Here is a 27,331-nt window from a genome sequence, read left to right as displayed (position 1 = left end):
AAGTACTTTCTTCTCTTTGTAAAACTGGTATAAAAATATAGCCAGCAATCCAATTTTTAACAGTATACAAGTTTTAAGATCTTAATCTTATCATACAATATTAAAAAACAACTCAGTTTACTGTAGTATGATAATTGTAACATTTGCTCTCTAGGCATCTTTTCTCATCTTATATGTTTACCATCTCTACAAAAGGTGTGACATTTAATGCAAATTATTTATTATAATGTTGTCATAACTCAGGCAAAGCATAATGTTTATAACTTTCAATCTTATTTAGTTACAGAGCTACAAAATAGAAAATCGTACCTCTCTTGCCATGACTATCTATCATATCCTCTCGTTTAAAATTTGCAGTAGTTCTTTTTGATATTTAATACTATAAACAATAAAAAGTCAAAGTTTTAATTTATCAAATAGCATTGTATTGTGTTGTTCTCTATGTAAATAACTGTTTATTTCACTTTCAGTTCAAATTTTATACTCATAGGAAACACATCCGTGAGCTTAGCTGAATTTTTAACAGCTCTTTTTGCATGATTAGAAAGCCAAAAAAACAGTGATAGCTATTGGACATTATCTGCTATTTATGTGTTATTATTGTGTCTTTTTGGTGCAATATGTATGTAATTAAAAAAATTATTTACTGCAGTATAGTAGCATTAGAATAAAAATTTTAATCAACAGTTAACAGCAAAGGAAGAAAAAGACTTGGTTAAGTACTATATTTCTCATTTTATGTGTGTATTTGTTTTTCTTCATTATTACAGAGGTATCTGAAATATAAAAATTTGAAACATTTTAAGTTAGATAAGGTTAGAATAGGTAAAATAAAAAAATGTTCACAATTCATGCTTGATAACAACTCATCAGTAACTTCAATTGTGTAACATGAGCTCCATGTTCACTAAATACTTTATAAATTTTATGGTGAGAAGATTGCTTAAGCATGGTTCAAACACCAATAAAACAATGAAATTTAAATATAAACAGATGTACAGTGTCAGGGGATTAAAGCTGTTTCGGATTAAGGAATACAGTTTCATGTACAAATTGGAGTTAGAAAAGAAAAGGTAATTTAGGTTTATTTCAATTATTTTTATCATTATTAGCTAACCATGGATATATCATTCAGTTTGAAGATTTTTCTTATTAATGGAAATAATACAAACATAAGCAGTATATGATGTCACAAATTACACATGTGATATAACCACGATTCTCAAAAGTGAGTGATTTTGAACAGTATTCGAATATGTGCAAGTAGAATAGGTCAAACAGAAGTTTAAATTTCTTTTTAAAATGATCCAGAAATTATTATAAAAATAAGTTAGTTACATCTTTGTTTTCATGTATATATTTATTTATGTCATGTATCAAAATAAACATGAATATTCAGTGGAAAACAGTTGCTTTTTTTGATTATCATCATAAATATGAATATGGTTTTAATGTTGTGTTTTATATTGTAGAACTTTCCTTTTTGTCTGATGAGCATCAATATGACAAGAATAGCTCTTGAAGTACTCCGAGAAGAACTACTGAACAAGTAAGCTAGCTATTTACAGTTCAGAGGATGTAAAAATGAAATACTGCTATTATTCAAGATACTGTAAATAATTCAGTAGGCAGTTTAAAACATGAGATTTAGTACTAGAAATAACCTTTAAATACCCATGAAATGAATAAAAACATATGCTGGCAAAGTATATTTGTATTTTGGTTTACCATACAAGAAATTAATTTGTAAATTTTAGTTATGTCATAGTGATGTAATGCTTAAAAAACCTGGATAATGTGTGTAGTTACCATTCACAGTAGAATGTACTTTCACAGATTTATTTCATAATTTATTTTCTGAAGATTAATAAATTTTTCATCATTACTAGAGAAGACTGATTTATCACAAAATAAAAAAACAACAAATTTATACTTTTGCTTGTAAATTCCAAGTAGATCTCTGTTGTAATGCATTATTTTTCCAAATCACTAAAACATTGTAATACCATTAAATTACAGTTTCTGTCAATTGGACTGTTGCCTGCTACTGAGATTAATAAACAAGATATACACAGAAACTGTTTCATAGTGCATATACACTAAGGTTTTGTCATTGAATAGGCTTAAGGATTACCAGACAGCTGTGATTCTAGCCTGATTTATATACCCCCAGTTTATATCATTTGTTTTGAAATTTTAGTCTTCATTGCCAAATTAGCAAGTAAAGTGCATTTATGTTGTTTTCATAATAGTTATTTGTATATAAAGTACTTGTTAACTACATGTTTGTAATGTGTGAAGTTAAAATATTTAATAGTTGTGAGCTTGTTTTTATAAAAAAAAAATTTTCTGAAATTCAAGAATTAAAATTGTATTAAAACTTAAAAATTAATGTAAATATTACATATTTAGTTCCATTGCAATTTATATATCATCACATACATACCCAAGATATATTATCTTAATGAAACTTTATTTTCTGTCTTAGGTGCTCAAATTTGAAAAATAGTTATTTGTAATGACAAATTCAACAGTGATAATTGAAATAATCATTGCATAAATCAAATAGCTGGAGAGTGAAATGGGTATTCCATACAAAGCTATTTGTATACACAATATAGTTGTATGAGAAGATAGTTGAAAGGTGCTGAGAAATCATTGTTTTCTTACAATAAATATACTATCGAAAACATGCAATAAGAAAGGCTGGGCTATGGGCATAACAACTTTGTAACAGAACTTTTAGCATTAAAACTAAACCACAGATTTGTTATAAAGATGTATTGTTGTGAGACAGAGCATGACCAAATGTGGCATAATTCATAAAAAAATAAATGATAAAATAATCAACATTTGAATACAGTTTAAAACTGAGTTTAATTATATCACAGTAACTTACTATCTGTTTGATTTTATGGTCTATTAATCCTATTGCAACGAGTCATGGATCAAAGTCCATGTCATCACATTTGACGAATTGCATTAAAAATTTTGCTGAACCAAAAAAATTAACATATTAGAAATTTATGTTAATAAGTTTGGTATCAAATTGTAGATTATAATTCAAATTTTAGTGTCATACAGTAGTTAATTTCCTTATTTTAAAAGTAAAAAATTGCAAGAACACATCTAAATATCAATTTCTGTGAGTTCTGGTATGTTGAATGCAAATTAGGAACTTAAATTACTGATATTAAAAACCTAGAATATAAAATAAGAACTTCACATCTTTTCATTTTACTGAAATATGGCTTATGTACTGAATCAAATACAGTGGCTCTATTCACCTTTTTCTGTTTTTGAAAACAGTCCCTTATATACAGGCCTGGCATGGCCAGGTTGTTAAGGCACTCGACTTGCAAACCAAGGGTTGAGGGTTCGAATCTCCCTTACACCAAACATGCTCACCCTTTCAGCCATGGGGGCATTATAAGTGACGGTTAATCCCACTATTTGTTGGTAAAAGAGTAGCCCAAGAGTTGGCGGTGGATGGTGTTGACTAGTTGCCTTCCCTCTAGTCATACACTGCTAAATTATGGACGGCTAGTGCAGATAGCCCTCATGTAGCTTTGCACGAAATTCAAAACAAACTCTTTCATACACTTCAGTATATGATATGAATAACCAGTTTGCTTTGACCTGAGTTGAAATCTACCTGAGCCTCTGTCCCTTTAATAACACTGTAAAAGAAGTGACATCAACAAAATTAATTTGTTTATACAATAAATAAATTATATTGTTGTATTACATATTACACCTTCTTGAAATGTACTGTTTTAAACTTAAGCATAAGGCAGGCATTATCATATTACTTCTTGAAACGTACTAGTCTCCACTGTAGCATAAGAGAAATGTTGTTACATCTTAAAACATGCATTGTAAGTGAATCTTTGTGAAACAAATGTTAAAAATTATTTAGAATATGAAAATTTATATGTATATATGTAATTTACAAGTAAGTAGGTAAATGTCAGAGGAAAGTTCTGAAAACATGAATACAACACTGGAAGAGATTTGTTCAATATCAACAGTTGAAACATTACTGTTCAGTTTTTTTTTTCACTTTAACTTTCAAATTAACTTCCTTGCTAACAGTGTTATGAGAAAAATGTTTTCCAATATGGTACTTATGTCTACTAACAAATTTGCTATTCTTATTCGCTGCAGCCCTCTGTATGCAAACGTTTATCCATAACACATGCCACAAGCCTTATGCCACCCCTGATGGAAGTGAAATATTCTAACTTGTCTCTCATGTAAATTCTCATGCATCATTTATTGATCAATAGGAGCATGACATGCTCACATGACACATGTGGCTCTCTCTACATTTCTCAACTGAACACTCACTTCTAGCTAGACACCATTTGAGTGCAGACATCTTTCTTTTCTTCCAGTTCAAACTTGAAATGGTGTACTTCTATTTCACTTATTTTGTTTAGTTTCACATTTATTAATAGCGAAAGCATTTATTTACCAAAGTTTTATTGCCAAATCTTTTGCTTGTTTGATGGAATTCATGCACGCATTTCGAAGTTTACATTACTACTTTGAGTCCATCTTCTTTGTCTGAAACCATGCTTCAGCCACAGGAACTGGTGACTTGTCAAGGGATTTATGGGCCTTTATTTGCCAGGAGTTTGAGCATTCTATAGATGTGCTTTATTTTTCTCCAACTGCTCTTCTTCTTCTGTTCTTTTTAAATCTGGTCTTATTGATGAGGATCATAACATCTTTCCTTCCCTCAGAGTATGACGTGCCTTTCTGCTAAGGATTCTGTTTAGTCCTTGTTGTATGATTTTGGAGCTGTATTTCTTAGATATGTGATGTTTTGTCTATTGCTCTTTAATTAATGACTCTCATTCTTTTTCAATAATTTAAAAATTGAAATAAACAAACAATCTCCTGTTCCATTATTTTTGATTTACACTTTGTTTTGCCTCCATCTGAAGAGACTGCATTAGTTTCTCTTGTGTCCCACAGGATGCAGATCAGTTCATTTTTTCTCATTGTTGAGTGGGCTGCCCTTCACAGACCAACATGTTATGGGGTTCATTTTATTTGTTTAAGGGACAGGTCCTCAATTTCCTGTTCAGCTCACTAGTGCACTGCTTTCCTATCTTCCACTTCTTGCATTTATTATTGCAGTTCCACTCCTCTGTCCTTTTTCTATTTGAGGTTCTTCTAGGTATCCCTGAAGGGTTTCCTGTGGTGTCTTCTCTATCCTTACTTTCAAATTTTCTCACCTGCCATTTCTAGCTCTTACCCTGCAATCATGGTTTTTTTATTGATATGAAATTTGGCTTGTGATGCCTTATTTCACAGGCCCTTTCTCCAGGATCATTTCATATGGGTCCTTTTTTGTATCATGTGTTTATCCTGATTCCAGAGGCATTGGTGGTTATGATCACTTCAGTCCATCAACTTTTCACCCTTTCTTTTCCAGTGACACATCCATCCCTGTTGGCACTACAAAAAAAAACAGTTTTTGTCTCTCGTATTTCCCCTTATCTGTGTTTGCTTTTTTCTATTTTGCTATAATTTATAATTTTTCCCAACAACACACAACACACCAACAATAGTTCTGGCAACTACCCTTTATTCATCAGTGGAGCCATTTCATATCTGATTATGTGGATTACTGTCTCTTGTCAGAAGATTTTTTTATCCATTTTTGACTTCTACTCCTACCTGATCCAGCATGCCTATTTCCTTCTTCCTCTTCAAGATCCCTGGTCATACTAACGTCTTCACGAGTCAGTTGATCCTTCGTCATACACAGGCTATCAGAACTCCCGATACATTCAAAAATTTACCTCCATTTAAGTTTCTTGCCTCATGTTCTTAAAGGGTATCCCCTCTCCTCTTGATCTGCACATGATGTCAGTCTTCTTTATTTGCTGTGGTCTTTCCTTGAATACTGTACCACAGTTTATCTTCTCCTTTCACTGTATTATTCCTTTCTTTCCTCATTTTTAACTGCTGATGAGAGTACTCCTTTTTTGTTCATTTTCCTTCATGCTCTTTTTCATTTATATCCTTGTCCAGATATTAATTGAATTCTGTAAGTAGTCCATGCTCTTGGTATTTCTTTTGCCCATGCAATTTCCTTCAAGAGTTCACATTTCTGGCTACTTATTACAGACAACCCTCTTCCTCCCAGGATCTTTCTCCCTTTACCCTTATTATTTGAGTCATTGTTTCATCTTATTGTTTTATTCTTCTGATCAGCTTCCCTTCTTTCATTATACCTTCATTCTCATTCAACTCTTCACCTTTTCTCTCACTTTCTTGTAGGTCAACCTATAAAGGAGATTCTGCAATTGGGGATGTTGACTGTTGTGCTCATCTCCCATTATCTCTGTCTCATTGTGGTTTCTGTATCCTCAGGATATTGCTTACTGCCTGTGGCTGTACTTCACACTTCATGTCATCAACTGTGACACTGGGGAAGTCTTTATTAATGCTTTCTTTTCTTATAGGGACTTTTGCTTCATACCTGTCTCTTGGATCTAGCTCTGTGGTGAGTGGTACCTAATAAGGAATTTTTAAGAATAAAATCTACCACGTGTTGTCCATGGTTCTGCATGGTCACTACAGAAATGGATTGTTCCATACTGTACCACTCATAGACAACATGGGTAAACCAGATAGGATTGCTACCCATCCCTATCATGCCTCAAGTGAAGAACTCAGTATGGTCTGCTTTTCAAAATAGGGTTTCATGGTGACCCATTGCACTGTCTCTGTTAACTGTAGTTCTCCAGACTCCCTAATGTGTTATTCCCCCCTTATTCAAATGAAGTATGGGAGTCTTTGCCACTTTTCAATTCCCAGCTACTGGGGCAGTGTGGTACTTTTGGATGGGTTCCACATAGATGGTTATAATTATTCATTTGATAGTATGGTGGTGGTGTTTGGCTGGTGTAGAAATCAGTATCAAAGTAGAGAATGTCATGGCTTCCACTGGTGTTGCATGTACAGATTGGGTGTCCTCGTCCTGGTCTCACTGGATGTTAGTTTCTGATAGGTGAAGTTTTGGATTGAGTGAACCAAGCCTAGCATTTTTTGACACTAGTTGCATCCATATTTAATTTGCACTTACAAAATAGGTTTTTATCCTAATCTTGTGGGATGTCAGTTCCCTGAAGAGAAATATTTGGATTATAGTGAACCAAAAAACCATATATGGTAACATCTTTGACACAAATGGAGTTGAGCCCTCATATTCAGTTCACCCCTTTGATTGGGTGTCCTGATTCTACCCTTGCAGGATGTTGGTTCTCCACAGACGAGGTTTTGGATTTAGATCTAAGTCCTCACACGAGTAGAAACATCCTGAAATTGGTGTGGATCTTAATCCCCAGTTCCTGAAGTAATGGATGCTGTGTATCTGCAATGTATGCACTCTGTACCCCACATTTTCCACCCTTGTGTTTTTCATATTATACTCAAGGACAAAAGTATATCTAGTTTGAAAGTGGTGAGGTGTCCTCATTTCTCTCATGGGCAGATTTATCCTTTGAACACTTTTGGGGGTATCTCTGTTTCTCCCTCACATCACTTCATCTTCCAGTTTAATATGGTATTCTAGCTAATCTTACGAGAGGAGGTAAGTACTGTATCAGAAGTTATAGCTTTCCTGCAGTGAAAAGGTATTCCTGATAGGTATTGGATGTGAAGGTTCAGTAGAGGAGTGTAGAGGGGGAACCCACATGTGTCATATGAGATTATCATTGTTCTTTTGATTAATAAGTGACACATGATGATTTGCATGAGACATTCATTGGAATCTTCGAATTTTAACAGGCTTGTGGTTTGCACTAAGAAAAAATTGCAGCACTGAACAAGAATAACTAATCTTGTGAGAAAAAGTGAGTACCTATCAGAAATACATTTTCAGTGTTGAAAAATTATAACCTCTGTGTTTCATATCACAAATTGGGTCATGTTTTGTTTTACAATGTTGTACATTATAAAATTTGAAAAACATTAAGCATTGGCCAATTTTTTGTCAATACAAAAAATCTTCAAATATCATACTTTTTATTTCTTAACTCCAACAAGAAAAAGAAAAATAGATCTAAAAGTAAGCTTTTCCTGCTGGAATGAAAACTCTATAAATGGTAAAAGTGTTGAGTATTCCTATACTCTCAAGTATCAGGACAGTTCAGTGTTTTACATGTTTTTGGTTATGTTGCTGGAAGAATCAAATTTATCATTTGTTGGTACCTTGAAATGTTTAATGTTGGATGTAGACAAAATAATTTCCACTTGTATTTCTAAGGCCATTACTCTACAGAATACTTCAGTCTTTTGTTTCTCTTTTTATTATTATATTCTAAACTAGATACTTTTTGTATTGAGGTAGGATTTCTAGTATTGTCACTTAATTCTGTAATACAATGAGCTATTTTACTTACAAAATAGCACATACACATTTGAAAATCATGTAATGGTCTAAAATGACATTTTGCTACAATTAGGGTCCAACAACAAAAAAATATGTGTTAATTATAACAAAACAGAAATAAATTTAACACTAATCAAAATACAGTTAATAAACAAATGCCTGGCCACGACTTCACACCAATATTAATAAATCAATAATAATGGAATCGGGTAAAGAACCAGAAAGAAAAAAAAATGTTATTTCCCTAAAAAGAAGAGCAAATATAATATTAACACAATATCTTTCAATATCAATGACAAACAGTGGCAAACAGCAATAAGTATATCCTTCAAATATTTCATAACTCTCTCTCTGCTAATGAGTATTAGTTCTTATGATTCACAGAGTGGATCATAACATACAACCTCGTGTAATCATAAACTTACATACTCTTCTGCCACATTAATAGAATCTGTATGACCCCACTAGGGAAGCTGGTGTCAATTTCATCATACACACATATATTTACTCAAAATATAAGTGTTTGTGTGGAAGATGAGTTAGCATTTTAATACGACTAAAATTTATAGATAAACTAAATTATGGAAGGATATATTAACTGAAAGGTAAAACACAACCATAATTGTAAAAGCTTGTCATTCACAATAAAGAATATATGTTTGTGTTGGTCTATGTGATCTGTTTTTCATAGTTAGCTTTTGAATTTTTAAAGCATACCAAAATGTAGTTCATTCTTTTATATTCCATCATTAAAAACTGAGTATACTGTATTAAAATGATTTTGAAATTTCACATCATCATTACAGTTCAAGTTGTTATGCTCTGTCTAATGACCATGTAGCTTACTAATATCCCTACAGCAATGTTTCCATTGTAAAAGGCTCTAACACAAGACTGTCGCACACCAAGCATACCACTCTACTTTGCACACTTGTATTGTCAAGCACCCTTTACAATACAGTCTGAATATACAGAAATCCATAGGCACTCCTTGCAGAGATTGATTTGTATTTCTGTTGTGAAATAATATGAAAATTCCATTTTATTCTTTAGTTGCTTGAGGTATGCAGTGTTTGAATAGGGAGGTATAAGACTGGAGGCTTTATCCATATTCTGTTGGTGTTGTTTCTCTACAAAATCATTATATCTGTGTGGTACAAAAGATTTGTAACATTGGTTTGATAATAAGCAGAATTCATCTTGAACTTTGTATCCACTCTTTTAAAACTTAACTTGCTCCTAAGTACTATCTAGCAATAGTCATGAATCCTTTTATAAAAGTTTCACAGCATGTCATGTACCACTTCTGGAAATTGTGTATTCAGAGTCTTAAGGTAGCCAAATGCCTCGTCATATAATTAGTGACGCGCATGAATGGATTAACGAGATTCCCATTGTCCCTATCTACTATCTAGCGAAACCACAGCCAAGGGAACGGGCTTGGAGAAATCAGCCCGTTGTATTCCCACAATATTATAAAATATTATTTTATTTACAATTAAATAATTGCATCACTTAGTTGATAGTACTAGGATGGTTGCTAGTACTATCTAGCAATAGTCATGAATTCTTTTATAAAAGTTTCACAGCATGTCATGTACCACTTCTGGAAATTGTTTTGCTCACAGTTCAGTAGTTGATGGATAAGATATTTTTACAGTGTTTAAGGTACAAGGATTTGTAAAGTGTCACCATATACTGTAATTTACACCATGGTAGCATTTATCCAGCTTTATACAACTGAGCTTCTTTTTCTGTTGTGAGAGCAAACTGTAAACACATGAATTTTTTGCTTTGCCCTATGAAAACATTTATAATTAAGTTGCATACTGTTGTTAGAGCCATCTGAATTGTTGTTACCATTAAACTTTGTGTTCAATGCTTCTTGCCTGTTACAAGAAGCTACACTTGTTGCCAAATTTGTGCAGCTTTAATTCTGAATGATCTTTGTGTTCCAAGTTGATCCACATTCTTTTCCTTTCCGGTAGCATTAAGTATAAGGAATATCCCTATTTTGGAAATTCTAAATCCCTAATCTAAATACATTTTTGTGATTTAAGTGTGTGAATATTTAGCATTAAAAAGGGATGTCATATACCATTTATAAAAGTGATCATATATTGGTGAAGACTTATAATATTATGTCTCTGATAGCATGTTTAATGTTTAGAAACTTTCATGTTGTCATTAAATGAGATTTCTTTGTGATGCACCATATTGTAAAATTAAACTTGTTTATAGCTCTTTCTGTTGCAATTAGAGATTGTTATTGCATATATTGGGTGTGTAAAACTTTTGAACCAAAGATAATTGAGCAAGCATCGATTTTATCATACAGATAGGCCAGATTTTCATACAGTAGCATAAAGCAGAATGAAGTAAAATGCAAAATTGTTTTTTATTTTCTGCATCTTTGTTCCTCTTAGAAAGATTCAAACAACTAAAAGCTTGCTCATCTCTTCATGTTTTAAAATTGACTCAGTTGCATTTATCTCTTTACATTCTGACAAAGGCATCTTTAGCACTTAAAATATTCAGAGTTCTGGTTCCTACAGGGGAAAATGTTTGTTTCAGTATGATATTGGTGATGATTTTATTCTGAATTTTCCATAAAGCAACTAGGGAATCAGGGCTTTGGTAAGTGGAATTTGAACATGGGCCCTGTGTGCCAGTGCTTAGCAATACCTCTGTACAGAAACAAGGTTAGCCAATCAAATATAAAACAGAATGTAATATTATTAATTATAGGCTAAGTGGTATTGGTAAGGACAAAATTATTATAGAATTACAATTTATGATAATATGTATGTATCATAGTATGAATACATAAGTACTGCAGTTTTCAACTGAAATTATCTGGCACATAATAAGGAACTGTTTTATAGAATCCTTCTAGTAATAAATAGTAATTATTTTAAGAGAATTACCAGCTGTGAAAAAGAAAATGCTCTTCCAGTTATGAAAGAGTTCATTTGTTTTTTCAAAGTATTTTCTACTTTCATATTTGCTACTTATGAATAGTATTGCTAGTAATACTGTTTCTAAATGCCCATTTTACAGTTTGTTTTTGTTTTTTTACTGTACCCACACTATATTTGTAAACTTTGTTCATGCAGAGAATGCAATCAGAGAAATCAAGTGATGATAGTGGTGAATGAGTTTTATGCAGGAACCTTCCTTCACTTATATCAAACATGGAAGAAACACCATAAGACCATCATAGATACTGGTTATGTTATCAAAGGTAGGATGCCAGAGGATTTTAAAGAGGCTGCTAGTCAGTTTCTTACATTAGACAGTGTCTAATTTTTAACATAAAATGATGTGAATAAAAAATTCTATTTTTTATAAGATATTAGTGGTTCTTTAAAGATTTTCACAAATTATAAGAATCTATAACAATAGTAGTACAACTATACTGTACTTGCATTATCCATTCATGGTTCCTATGCATTCTGGAAAACTTGGAAATTTATAAATATTTATTCCATTGGTTTTAAAAACATATGGAATTTGAGAAAAAAACCAAAGTCATTGAACAACTGTTCAGAAACCATGTACAATATTTTGAGCCTATTGATGTGTTGCAGCAGTCCTTTAGATTAGGTGGAAAAATATTATTAGAAAATAGTGTGTTTGTGCCATTGAGTATCTGTATCTCAATCAACCTTTTATTTACATATGTTGTTTATTAATATCTGCTTTGATGTCCATGATCATCTCCACACTTATTAAATAATTGCATCTCAACTTCAAATTTAGTCAGCCTCAATGACATATTGACAACAAGTTGGAGCTAGAATTATACCAATATGGTGTGTTATACATTTCTCATTCTCTATTTGTGTTGCAATGATTATCTTTTTTTCCATCTCAAAATACTGTAAATGCATATTTGCAAGAACATTTATTTGATAGGTTGTAATAAAACAGTTTGAATTCCAAACATAATGTATAGATGGCACAACATATTAAAACTGGAATTTACAGTTGATCTTTACTTGATCTACAGTTCAGAAACCGAGTGAAAGATATAAAGGATGAACCCCAAAGATCTTTCTGTGTATCCTGCCAAAATGTTGGTAATATGGGCATTTTAGCAATAAAAAGTCATATGAAAGGATAATCACATGCCAGAGCTATTTAGATTTGGCTGAGAAAGATAGAAATGGAACAAAGAAATTACATGGTAGAAATCCCTTAAGCTACACAAACACCAAGTGACCAACATGCAACATCATAAGCCAGTAGCGACCAATAGGGTGAAGAGAAACCCACTGTATCAGCATCTGAGACTTCTGTAAATTGTTCTGACATTGTGAAAGCAAAAATTATGTGAGCAATGAAAGTGTTAATGTCACATTATTCATTCAGTCCTTGTAAAGGAACAACAGAATTGGACAGTACTACATTTCTAGAATGACTACATATTATAACATGAAAATATACAAATGTTCAGTATTACATTTCTTGATAGTACCATTGGGCAGAGTTTCTCATGTCATGCGTGCCATTTTTCTGCTGAAACGCGGATTTCCGCGGTTTTCAAACGGCCATCGATCACCCACGAGATTCGTGTAAATTTGAGGAGAAAATATGAGCGATATGGGGGCTGGGTAGGTGGTTTTTGAGGAGAAATCGTATTTTTTCAATGTTTATTGCAGAAAAAAAAAATCTGACTGCCATCTTGGAGGCAGTCTCGTTTCGTCTCATTGCAGGTCTCGTGGTCTGGTATCGTATGCATACCAGACGATAAAATATTCTCTACGCTCCAAAGAAACAACAGCGATTGAAATGTTTAAAAGGAAAGATGTTCATTTTGATCCTGTAGACAAGAGAATGTGTAAGGACATTAGATCAGCAGCTTCAAAGTATACCTCAAAGCTGAGGGAGAATCAGAAGAAAAGGGCAGAAAGGCTTGAGGCCTATGGTTCTGTGAAATCTGGCCCAGCCACCTTGGCTAAAGAAAGAGTCCAGAAAGCCGCAGAGGCACAGAGAGCTGCCCATTCAGAGAAGGAGAGAAAAAAAGCTCGGAAGAGAGCACTGGAAACCCTTGTGTCAAAAAAGAGGAAAGTAGCCAAGATTGATTAAAGGAAATTAAGTGATTTGAAATTTGACTGTAATTTATGCAGCAGAGCAGAAGTTGATATCAGTGACTGAAAAACATTTTATTATTATCTGCAGCATACAGTGCCAGTGGTTTATTTTAAAGCATATCATTAATTTTATTTTGAAGCAATGTCAAAGCTTTCCTTGATTTGCTGTTTCAGTTTGTATTGTGAAAGAATGAAAAATATACTGATATTGAGGTACCAGTAATTTACTGACAAGATTGTATAGATGAACAAGTTTTACTGTAGGTAGTCATGTAGAGCAATTTTAACTAATTTGAAATTTTAATGGAATACATGCAGCAGAGCAGTAGTTGTTGATATCAGTGACTGTACAAAATTTAATTTCTGAGACATATCACTGATATCAGTAGTTTAATATTGAACCATATCAGTAGTTGAATTTTTAAGCAATGTCATAGCTTTCCTTCATATGCTGTTTTAGTTTGTATTGTCAATTTGTGAAAGAATGGAAAATTCACTGACGTTAAAGCACCAGTAGTATAATGACAAGATTGCATAGATGAACAATTTGAACTGTAGGTAGTCATGATTAGTCAAAAGAGTAATTTTATGTGATTTGAAAATTGTATGGAATATATGCAGCAGAGAAGTAGTTATTGGCAATGACTGTAAAACATTTAATTGGCAGCATACCAGTAGTTGATGATGATGATGCTATTGATGACAAAAAGGATAATAATGAAATGATTTGTATTTGAAATATTTACTGAGTTATTTTGGCTTTATTAGCTCATATTACTAATATATTTTGATTTAGAAAAAAATTAAACTGAATAAATAGCAAATAAACAATCTTAAATTTCATTTATTTACTTTTTATTTTATTTGTTAATTTTAGATTTTGATATATCTTCTAAAAAATGAATGCAAATTAAAAGAATAAATCAATCTGCTAAAAACTGTAAATGAAAGTTATAGTTTTTATTAGTTTGATTTAGTCTTTTAATTTCTTTTTGTTGTTTTATATGATATATATTGTGTACTTTTCCAACATTGCAATGTCAAAAAACATAAAGAAATTATGTCCCAGATTGCACCAAATCACACCAAATAGCATCCATTTTTTTAAAATTTCCCGGGGGGGCATGCTCTCGGACCACCCTAGTCAGGAGCGGCTGCGCCGTGCTGTGGCGCCTCTGGCGCCAGGCTATATACATTTTCCTCTTTTTTTCATAAATGTCATTGGCATGCCTGTCACGTGCAGCAACAAAAGGTGCTTATCTTACTTGCTTTGACCTTACACCTCTACAAAGATCAACCGATAAACATAAGCAGAAAATCAAACTATTATGTGATTTCATATGATGAGTGTCTCAACAAGGTGTACAGATGAATTTTATGGTTTACTTTTGGAATACTGAAACAGTTGAGATACTTATGCACTATTTGAGATCATAGTTTTTGGAACATGCAGCAGCTGATGATCTTATGGTCAGGTCCAAAGTAGGCCTGAAACTTTTGAATGCAAATCAAATGCTACAAATGTTGATGGATGGTCCCATTGTTAACTGGATATTCTTAACAGTTCTCGATGAAGATTGCCAGAATGGTACCTTAATGCCAGACCTCATTGACATTGGATGCTGTAGTCTTCAACATGAAGCTGAGACTACTGATTGGAAGATTTAGTAGAAACTCAGAGTGTATTTTATAAAATTAATTGCAGACTCAGTGTTCCCATTGAAGTCGTGTACTTAGTGATGAATAAAGGATTTGCTTAGTAGCAGAGTGTGCATTGGAAGTGTGGAACAACATTTTATTATTCATTGACAGCTACAATGGTTGTCGTTAAAGTCAGATCTCCAACCATTTTTCATTGCTAATGGTGAATGAAGCCAGAGATAACACACTTTTCACAACCAAAATGCAGTTCTTCATATCAGTAGCAAAACAGTTGCAGCTGTCCCTAAAAAATTTCCAAAGTGCTGCCTCATTGGTGCCTTTTCTTGCTGAGGAGCTGTAATCTGTCACCTCAAGTTTGATACCACTGCTAAGTTGTTGAACATTTATGTACAAAACAGGAATTTACATCTGAAATCAAAAGCCATTGATGTGGGATTTTCAGCAAAGCAATCTTAGAAAATAGCTGTGAAAGACAAAACTGTGAGTGAACTGAATATTCTGTATTTTGTGTGGAGTGGCTGCAGTTCGTGGTGGCTACAACTTCCAAAATGATGGAAAATTGTCCTATTATATATCCAGTTATCTAAAAATTAAAATCACTAGACCATTGCTACATGATCATCCAGCCAAACGACATGAATATCAAATTAAATTGGATGCAGAACTTCAAATCCTACTGAATACTAAGTAGTGAACCACTTTATAGTACAAAAGTCATTAGTACCCAATTCAAATCATTCATGTGGAATGTGCCAAGAGACAAGTACAAATTCAATAATTTTAGATCCATAGCATCAGACAAACTGGATGTATTTTTTCATGAAATGCTATGTGACAAACCCATAAATATTTAAAATATTTTACACTGAGTTAATTCTAAAAGTAATTATGTCCCACATGTTTCCAAATTTGATTGGTTCATGGTGTGCAAACCTTACTGTTTCCAACAACATGTTTCACTCTGTCCAGAGCTTATAAAGGATCCTGTGATACAAACACAGTTTGTACATTATTTATGTAAGCCATTTATTAAAGGAACATTTACTGTGGTGTGAATGCCTTTTCTAAGAAGATGAAGCATAATTATAATTAATTTCACTTGTCATAAGACACCAGTATTAGCTTATTATATTTTTAACAATACTTTATTTATCCAATCCCTTAGGAATTTCCAAGAACTATAAAAGTCTATAATAATAGTATTCCAAGCAGACTAGATTGAACAATGATCATGTGGGATCTGTCACTTGACCAATCTCATAACCATCATGTAAAATTAGGAAATATATATTATGTATATATTATATACATATATAATATATACAAAGTATATATTATGCTTTTTTGTGCTATAATGACTGCATATAATAACATGAAAATATACAAATGTTTAGTGTAAGTAGCTTAAGTCTCATAACACTATATATTTATTAATTTTTATTATATTGACTTTCCAGTCATGCCTAGCTAACATCACATAACTTGCATTGACATGGTGCATGTGTAGTCATGTTATCTGTAAATTAATAATATAAAACTGGCCTTTAGTCTTCCCTGTCTTTGCTGTGTTTTAATGGACTAGTACTTTGTAATATATAGTCACATTTCAATTATTATACATTATATATATGTATGTTGAATATTACTATTTAAAACTAAATTATTAGTTATTTTTCTTAAAATATAGAACAGTAAATCAGGAAGTAAAGCAAACCATTATCTCCTCTTCTCTCTATGACCTTTGTACTTTGTTACTGCTGAACATAGGTTGCTAAGCCTTTTAAAATACTGCACATGGAGGACATCAAACAATTTTATATATATACACTTGAAGAATCAATAAATAACTTCACTCTTACCATAGAATTCTGCCATAATTTATTTAAGCTCAGTAACTAAGATGTTTTTAGATTTTTAAAAAATATGAAACTTATAACAGATTAAAGACCACAACCTTCTTTCTTGAGATCTTGGATGAAAATGAATGAAAAGAATGATGAAAAAGCTTTTTCACAGATTAAAATGGCTGAGAAAAACAGGGGACATTCTAACCTGTTCATTGGTTATTCACATGTCACTTCTTTTAGCAAGTGTATATAAGGGACTGTTTTCAAAAATAGAAAAAGGTGAACAGAGCCATTGTATTTGGTTTAGTACATAAGCCATATCTCAGCAAAATAAAAAAGATATGAGGTTCTTATTTTATATTCTAGCTTGCTGTTATTAGTAATTTGAGTTTCTAATTTGTACAAAACTATAGACTTCATATTTTGACATCACAAACATCAAATTTTAAAATGGGTTGCATTCAACATGCTGTGCAACTCACCAAAATCTGTATTTGAATGTGTTCTTTCAGTATTTACTTTTAAATTAAGAAATTAACTCATATATAATATTAAAGTTTGAATTATAATCTACATTTTGATTTCAAACTTATTGACATAAATTCATAAAATAGTAGTTCAATAAAATTTTGAATGCAAGTTAACAAATGTGATGACATGGCCTTTGATCTGTGACCCATCATAAAAGGGTTAATAGGCCTAATTTTAGTGTCTTATGACAAGTGTAATTAATTATAATCATGCCTTGCCAGCTTGGGAAAGGCATTCACACCATAATAATTGTAAGTGAGAAAGGTTTTATGGCAAAGTAAAGTACAACTTTACACACTCATCCCTAAGACATGCCTAGCAAAGGTCAGTTGCAAACTCTCTTTTTTAATCTGAAGATGACTTAAGAAGGTCAAAACATTGTTCTTTACTTTGTTTTAATTAAAGTTTTAATACCCATACAAACTTTCTTAGTAATGCATTTTTCCTTCAAGTGGGTTTCTTGTCATCAAGAATAACCCAGTTTTGTGCAAGCGTGCATGTGAAGACAGTTAAAACTGTGCTTATAGTCAAACATATTTTTAACAGTCATATACTCACTTTTATAACTCTTTAATGAAAAACATAACTTCTGTATTTTATTCACTTTTCACAAAAATGTGTCCTAAAAAGTTTCAAAATGATGTTATAATCTAAAGGTAGTATGCTACAAAATATTAGGGATTCTTCCAAGATGAAGTAATCTATTTTAAAATGAATGATTAAAGGTTTCTTGGACACATAATTTGACTATTTTTTCCTCATTTGTCTTTTGTCTGTCACCGAAAAAAGGTACTTGAAATTATTTTCAAAACAATGCCATTGTTAATGCATTTGGGAATATTGTGGAAAAGTTCAAACATTTAAAGTAACTTGCATAAAGGTTAAATTGTTTCAAATTTCTAATAACCATTTTGACATTAGGGTGTAGGGTTGGACTGTCCCAGTTTTCTGGTTTGGAATTTTGGTTACCCTACATATAGAGTAATTAACAGATATAATAAGATACCACGTTGAAATTTACCAGTAATGTTTTTGCTAAAAAAATCTGATTTAAACCATGATTTTCTATAATAATGTTAAACTTCATTTAAAAAAGTAATACACTGCTGGCCAAAATTGTAAGGCCAATGAACATACAGTAAAAATATGCATTTTGCATTGTTAGACTCAACCACTTACTTGAGTAGTGCTTCGAAAGATGACAATAAGAAAAGGGAAAATAAAAATAAAACACTTTTTTAGCATTTAATAGGGAAAATGTGAACACTATGAAATTAGCCTAAATACTAGCTGGTCAAAAGGTTAAGACCATACTGAAAGGAAGCGTTAATCGGTAAACACGTACTGAAATTTAGTTACTTGTGCTCAAGCATTAGTGTTATCAACATCTCCCACTAACATCTCCTGTGTTACATTGGGTAAAAACATGGTAAAGGCTAAAAAGTTAACAGATTTTGAATGTGGCAGAATTGTCGAGCTGCAAAAGCAAGGTCTCTCTCAATGTACCATCACTGGTGAGATTGGGTGCAGTAAAACTGCTGTTGCAAATTTCTTAAAAGACCCTGAGGGATAAGAAACGAGAATTTCAAGTGGTCAGCCCAAGAACATTTTGTTGCTGCTGAGCAGGAGAATTTGACAGATTGTCCGGCAAGACACCAGCTGATCATTGAACTAGATTAAGGCCCTTACGGATGCAGAATACAGCTCAAGAACAATAAGACGGCATCTATGAGAGAAAGGCTTTAAAAAACATAAACGTCTTCAAAGGCCACACCGCGAAACAGCTCGGTTAAACTTTGCTGAGAAGCAAGCACCAAACATGGGATGAAGAAAAGTGAAAGAAGGATTTGTTCTGTGATGAGAAAAATTTAACCTGGATGGTCTTGATGGCTTCCAACATTACTGGCATGATGAGGATATCCTACCAGAGGCATTTTCTACACGACACAGTGGGGGAGGGTTCCATCATGATCTGGGGTGCTTTCTCTTTCCATGGAACAATGGAGCTTCAGGTTTTACAGGGGTGTCAAACAGCAGCTGGCTACATTGGCATGTTGGAGGGAGCATCCTTATTGACTGAAGGCCCTCGCTTGTGTGGAAATGACTTGATCTTTCAGCAGGACAATGCTGCAATCCACAATGCCTGCAGGACAAATGACTTTTTCATGGCAAATAACGTGATTCTTTTTGACTATCCAGTGTGTTTGCCTGAACTGAACCCCATTGAAAATGTTTCGGGGTGGATGGCAAGGGAAGTCTATAGAAATGGATGTCAATTCCAAACAGTGCATGATCTTCGTGAAGCCATCTTCACCACTTGGAATAACATTCCAGGCAGCCTTCTGCAAACGCTTATATCCACCATTCCAAAGCGAATATTTGATGTTATTTGTAATGATGACTGTGCAACTCACTACTGAGACTTCTTGTTGGACATTTCCTACCCTGTTTAGGACTTCTTTTTGGTATGGTCTTAACCTTTTGACCAGCTAGTATTTAGGCTAATTTCATAGTGTTCACATTTTCCCTATTAAATGCTAAAAAAGTTTGTTTTTTTTCCATTTCTTATTGTCATCTTTCGAAGCACTACTCAAATAAGTGGTTGAGTCTAACAATGCAAAATGCATATTTTTTCTTTATGTTCATTGGCCTTAAGGTTTTGGCCAGCAGTGTGTATGTTACATGTACATTGTCCTTTTACAACTGAATAGTAATTACTTTTTACTTTGCATCATGTAAAACTGTTTGATTTCAGCTCATTCATTTATTTTTTATTTAGGAATTCTTACCGATGTAAAAACGTTTTTGTTAAATATTATTATATAATTTCATTCTAAACTTCCACTGGTACTTCAGCAGTGACAGATTATGTGAAGAAAAATGTGAAGACTGTTATTGAGAGTACAAAGGACTTTAAGGATGAAGAGGAAACAAAATCTGGAGTTGTATTTACTGATATTGGGGGTCTGTTAGATGGACCTAAATAAATCATTGTTGCTTTATTTTATATACCATACAGGCTTTCTAATTAAATCAGTCATCTTTGAAAAATACAATATATTGATGAAAATTAATCCAAGTAAATTTCTGTATAATCAGTATATAATTTATTCCTTGTTCAATTTGATGTATTCTCACAAAATACTGACATTACTCCTGAAACCTTGTATGTGTAGAGGTTCACCATAATTTTATTCCATTCTTCACCAACAATCATAGCTTATGTACTTTGTTTCCACATTACACCTTTCATTGACTGCACAAATCTAGTTTGCTTTATTTTAGAATTATGTTACACTTATAAAAGTGTAAAAAGATAAAACTTTAAAAGTGAACATAATCTTGTGGCAGTATACACTTTAAAACTCCTACAATTATACAAGAATTTTAGTTGTACCTTTTCTTCTGCATAGTTTGTATCTGTAACATAATATATATATATATATTGGAATGAAACTTAAATCAAAAAGCACTCGCATTTAACATTTCAGCAAACAAACCTCTCATAAATATTTGAATTAGTTTTCAGTTTATAGTGCATGTGTTAAAAAATTAAGCATACATTGATGCTGGCTGGTTAAGTTATGTAGGAAAATATAAATGATTTAAAAATTTTCACAGAATTTTTGGCTCCCACATTTTACCTACCCTGTTTGAAAAAAATGTCTAAACATAAATATAATTTCACACAAAGTTGTGCATTAAATGAAGTTTTCACTGTTTCCTGTAAATATAGTTTAATTTTGTAATCCTGTTATCATGTTACTGACATAAATTGTGTTTTTTATAGAACTAGTTTTAGAAATTATACAAAAAACATTATCTAATTATGTGGTAGAGTTTATTTAACGTGTTTACATACACCAAATATACTCACCCATTCAACCATGAGGGCATTATAATGTGATAGTCAATACCACTATTCCTTAGTAAAAGAGTAGCTTATTGGTGGTGAGTGGTGATGACTATCTGCCTTTCCTCTAGCTTTACACTGCAAAATTAAAGATGGCTAGTGCAGTTAGCCTTAGTGTAGATTTGCATGAAATTCAAAACAAACAAAAAGGAATGAAACACGAGTTAAAACCACAATCACAATTTTATAAAATTTAATTCCTACTTTGGTAGATTTATGCACTTATCTGTAGGCCAAAGTAAGGAGTATGTTTTATAAATTTATAATTATAGTTTTCATTCCTGTAAAAGTTATAGCTATTAGGAATATAATTTTACTGAAAACTTGTAGATATTGTATCCATTCAATGGACATTCAGAAACTAAATAAATAAATAGGGGAAAAATTAAAATTTTAAAAGAAAAGGATTGTTGATTATTTGTAGAACTTCTGTAAGAAGTATCTGAAAAAATTACAATAAAAAAGTACAATTTAAAAAAATACAGGAGCATTTATTTTGTTTTGAATATTTTTTGTGGAAATTCTACAAATAACCAATAATCCTACTCTCTCAGTGATGTCAAGGAAACCCTCTTGTAGAGAAAAATATATATGTAAAAAAACTAGTAACAAAATATGACATTCCAGTTATTACCAAATTCTTTCAAAACCAGGCACAAAACTGAGGTCTATACTATGTAAAAATTACACTGACAAACACCACAACAATATTATTTATAAAATACAATGTGATAACTGCCACGACTTTTATATTGGAGAAACAAGTAGAAAAATGGAAACCAGATTCAAAGAACACAAAAAGTCACCTTCACATGTTTTCGAACACTGCAAGTCAAATAGACACAACATAACCATAGAAAACATTCAAATACTAAATAAACAAACAAATGCAAAATTAAAGAAGCCTTACTTATACAACAACTCGAGCCCAAAATAAACCAATACAAAGGAACACCTTTATACCTATATTAAAAATAAAATAATAAATAATAATAATATAAAATTATATATTCAAACATCAAAGCACACCCTGTACATTTTGACACTCAGTGACACAGTCCCTTTCAAACGTGGTCAGCTTCCGGTCAGTTATCTCTTTCTTTCTTTGTGAACCAGATGATGATCGAAGAAGGTCGAAACCTTGTTCACTTCTCTATGTAAAAACTTTTCTCAACTCAAATGAGCCATTTTTACATATAATCCTACTTTCTGTTAAAATTTTAATTTTGTTTCCCTATTTATATCAATAAGTACGACTTAATGTGTTTTAAATCTTTTTCTTTTTCCATTTGTGTGAATGTCAAAATTGTAAAGCTCATGTTAGATGATTTATTTAAGTAATAAAATTTTATTGAAAGTTGTATTCCATATGAATAACTAGTGACAAGACACCTCTTAATCACAAAGTGTATTACAGTATATATGAAACTGTTATTTGGAAATAACAGTTGATACAGAGCATGTATTTAAAAATCCTGATTATTTTCTTTTTTGAAGGATAAATTCTTAATATGAAGCAGTTTAATTTCACACTGAGCAGTTACATTTTTAATTCTGTTTATACGTTTAAAATGTTTTTGTATTCTTCCTCATAAAGGGAAAAAATCATATTTTCATATTCTGTTAACTTCAGTGTTGTTTGAATGAAATGTATTGTTTCCATGTGAGAAGTTAGCTAGCTTGTGAATTTCTGTACCTTTAGCTTTTTTTTTAAGAATAGTTACTTATATGTAAATGATCTGTTATCATTTCAAGTAACATCAAGTATAATTTGTTCGTTATGTAGTTGTATTTACAAGTATGTATCAAAGTGCTGTATTTTGAAAATGATTGTGATACTTGCAAATAGTGCTAACAACAAAGCTATCAAGCCCAGTTGATGTATCATTGCAATTTAGTTTTTGTTTTAAAATTTTAGATAACTAATGTGTATGTGTGTTTAAACAGCCACTTTTGAAATGTTAATAATAATGTAAAGCTGATATTGTATGAAGAAGATACAGAATAGATTTTGTATTTAGGAATATATTTTAAAAAAGGTAACTGCATAGTCAATTTTTTTTGTATAATTAAGTATTTTTTGTTTTGTTTTATCATCTTGTTCCAAACAGTTCTATGGATATAAATGATCAGAATCTGATGAATTTGCTACAGAATGTGTGTCAGAACTACAACTTAATTATAAAAAACCTAAGCTTAACAAACTTGTTTGCTTTTAACCAGAAAGGTTATTTATATATATCTAGAAATTTAAATATGTTCATGTAAAAAAAATATAGTTGGAATAAGAAAATACCACTGTTCTCTTAAATATATAGTATTAAAAAAAATGTTTATTAATAACTTTACTGGGCATATCCTAGTGTTTGCATTCTAGACTCTGATCTTAGTGTTCATGCCTCATATCAGGTTGTCAAAATGTTGCACTCCACAGTTTGGGGCCACAGATGAGTCATAATAGTAACAGTAAAGTTCCACTATTTTATTAGAGTGACACAAGAGTTGTTGGCAGGTACAGTTCATCTTCCTTCTAGCCCATAAGTTCAAAATTATGGAGGATTTGCATAGGTAGCTTTTGTGTAAGTTTTTAAGAATATTTGAAATCAGCATAAATAATTGATAAAATAGTGCAAGTTTTACCTCTGTAGAATTAAATAAAAAAATCAAAAACAAACTTTCCTACAATACTGGTATGGATGAGATTTGTGCTGCCATACGTAATGGGGTATGCTAAACCTAATACTTATCTATCAGCTTTAATGATTTAGTTTTGTAACTTAGTTTGTTAGTTATTGTTTTTGAGGCAAAACTCTAGTCATTTAAATTTTATAATGGATGAGAGGTAAATGAGAAAATTGTTTTTATGATATAACTATTTTCTCTAATAAATTTATTTTTAGTTTGACCAGTTAATTAACTTTTTAACAGAAAGTAATTTAGTTTTTTTTTGTTGGAAATTATTGATTCCATTCTGTTACTTTTTGTTCATTACATGTGCAGTCATTTGTACTACTGAGATGAGAAGAGAAAATATTCCATCAAAGACTAGTACAAACATCACTATTTTCCCTTCTGCATTTACTTTTCATATTTCATGACAGTTCTAAATTTAAAACCATTTTATATAATCATAGAAATAACATCAATGAAATATTACAGTGTAATATCACTGTTTGACAAACTGCATGTTGTTCTTGATTTTTATTTGTATGTGATAATCACCAATTATAAAATTAGAGTATTATTCTCAGTAAGTTCTAAATTGTAGATAATATCACTTATAAAAGGTATTTTAATAAAAATTATATTAACTGTAATTGCCATCTTCACCTTGTTCACAATATTCAGTCTTCATAAGTTCTTCATGTAGGTTTAATAACTTTATTTTTGTCTTGAACATCTGTAAGTAGAATAACTATATTAAGCAGCTGAATAAAAGCTCCATTTTAATTTTTAGTATACTATAATGTACCACCAAAATTTATGACTGAAAGTAAATAAAGAGATTTGATACTGCTGTATGTAACTCATTGATTATGTAATAACCCTGATGCATTTAATATACCTTTCTTACAATATTGTAATATTTTTCAGCAACAAGTTCACAACTTTAGGGTTTCCATAGATCAGTTAGAAAGTCAGTGAATTTCACACTGTCAGTTGTGGTTATTTAAATATGAGTCATATGCTTACAAATGTCTTTTGTATATTATAATATTGCTGTGTAATTGTTCATTAATTTTAATTTTTATGCATCTACAGGGTGTTCGGAAAGCCACTTTGAACTTATATATTTATTAACAGACAAAACTGCACAGTAACTTTCTGAACATCCTGTGGTATCCAGACTTCATGTCATACAGGATGTCAGAGTAATTTAATTACATCATGCCATTTTGTATATCTCCAGCATTAACACTTCTTATGTAATATAATTGTTCAGTTAAAAATTAAATATCTAAAACAATCTGACTTTTCTAATGCAATTATTTTGTTTTATGTCTACTGTGTCAGTAATCTTAATGAGCCATGTAATTTCCATACATGGTGCATATTTCCTAAATAGAAGTTTGCATGGTTTGGCTGTAATAGAGGTGAAAGTCAGCTCTTACTCTAAAATTATTTTGTTTTATATATAAAAATAAAACTACATGCATACTTTCTGTGAAATAAATAGTTCTCTAATTTCATATGAAAATTTTAGTCAGTAAAAAGTCAAGGAATTTTGAGTCCTTCCACCTGTAGGAACCCTGCAATTGAAGACACCTTCAAGTCATCAGAACAACAAGATACTCATCATTTTATTCTAGTGTATTTTTTTTTTTGAAATAAATTGATATAAATATAAGTAAATAAGTCAAACCATTCAGCTTCAATTGACATTTTTATTATTTTCATTTATTATATACTGAGATAATTCACTTATATATAGTTTGATTTTAATTACAAAGTAAACACTTGTATTCATAATGCTTCATATGATAAAACATGTAGTGGTAGTTAATAAAAATGAATCATGGTGTATTGCAACGTCGTCGACGTATTGGGATGCATATGTTCCATTTAGCCTGGAGAACGGTATGCATTTTCAAAAATTATGTAAAGTAGCGGACTTATGGCTTTCCCGTGCAGTACACTTCCTCTCAAATGAAATTGTTTTGAGAAAACGTTATTAATTCTAACTTTGGCTACACTGTTATGAAGAAATCCAGCTATCCAGTGTATGAACATTGTTGGAATATTAATATGTGGTAATTCATATAGAATTTAGTCTAGTATTTAGGCTAATTTCATAGTGTTCACATTTTCCCTATTAAATGCTAAAAAAGTTGGTTTTTTTTCCATTTCTTATTTTCATCTTTCGAAGGTCTACTCAAATAAGTGGTTGAGTCTAACAATGCAAAATGCATATGTTTTCTTTATGTTCATTGGCCTTAAGATTTTGGCCAGCAGTGGTCAAAAATATTTGGTATCACAAACGCTAAGTCTAAAATATCTTGTGTTCCATCTGTAAGTGTGTGAGTGTTCTGATCATTGTTAATGCAAATTAGACTATTGTTGTGTGTGAAGTTTCCGAGTACTATTCTGCTCCTGTTGTTCGTTTTACGTAGGAAACCTGTGTTTTGAGTTTAGGCCGCCCATTAGAATAACTCGTTTGTGTTTTGCGAGCAGGGTTTGTCACAAGATGATATTTGGTACATGTCTCCGTCTTGCGTACAAAGAGATTAAAGTAACTGGTGGATTGTTGTTGTGTGTGATATTACAAATAATTATTTCATTTTTCGGGACCTGTGTGGTGTTGTCAAAGTCTATTTTGATGCTTGGTTTGAAAAGGAGCGCAGTACCTCTTGTGGTGTTTGTGTGTGGAATCTCTTTGATATTGTAACCTGGTAGATTAAAGTTATGGTTATGTTTGAGAAGTGTTTCGTTGAGAGATATAATGTTTATGTTGAGGTTACTAATTAAGTCAAATAATTCGTATTTTTTGTGGGTTAAATCTCCCTGAATATTAACATGTAGTGTAGAAACCATTTAACCTTATTGGAACGTGACTCTGGAGTGTCCTCATTCGATATATTTAGCCATCGAAACTGGATCGGGATTTTCCAGATCTAGGTATAAATTTGCTGCGAAGTAGATTTCTTTGTAGAGTTGTGGGACAGCCTGGACAGAACCAAAGAAGCAGATCATAACAAAGTTAGCTACAAATGTAACTAGCCGCTCGATGAATCATTCATCTACTTTTCTCTGTCTCCTGGTGTTTTGATTTTCTGCAGGGAGTTGTATATTCTCTTTAGATTGTGGTCTTTTGTTGTTTGATAGGATAGCTGCATATGAGGTTTGACTTGGTAGGTTAAAGGTTTGAGTG

The 27,331-nt window shown here is 31.8% G+C and overlaps 1 protein-coding gene across 10 annotated transcripts in view; it reads left to right on the top strand.

Moving 5' to 3' along the window:
* The window catches only part of LOC143229159 (ELMO domain-containing protein 3-like), a 146,997-nt gene that overhangs the window by 92,843 nt on the left and 26,823 nt on the right, over positions 1 to 27,331 (top strand). For 4 of the 10 annotated variants that reach the window (XM_076461072.1, XM_076461069.1, XM_076461070.1 and 1 more), the window contains 3 exons: positions 1,473 to 1,549; positions 11,530 to 11,657; positions 20,406 to 24,982. In XM_076461072.1, coding sequence (XP_076317187.1) covers positions 1,473 to 1,549; positions 11,530 to 11,657; positions 20,406 to 20,536 — 336 coding nt within the window. In that variant the 3' untranslated portion in view covers positions 20,537 to 24,982. The other 6 variants (XM_076461074.1, XM_076461071.1, XM_076461075.1 and 3 more) reach the window with 6 other exon arrangements.

This window comes from Tachypleus tridentatus, chromosome 10 (assembly GCF_004210375.1).
Source record: "Tachypleus tridentatus isolate NWPU-2018 chromosome 10, ASM421037v1, whole genome shotgun sequence".
Taxonomy (NCBI): domain Eukaryota; kingdom Metazoa; phylum Arthropoda; class Merostomata; order Xiphosura; family Limulidae; genus Tachypleus; species Tachypleus tridentatus.
This window is presented reverse-complemented; position numbering and strand designations above follow the sequence as displayed.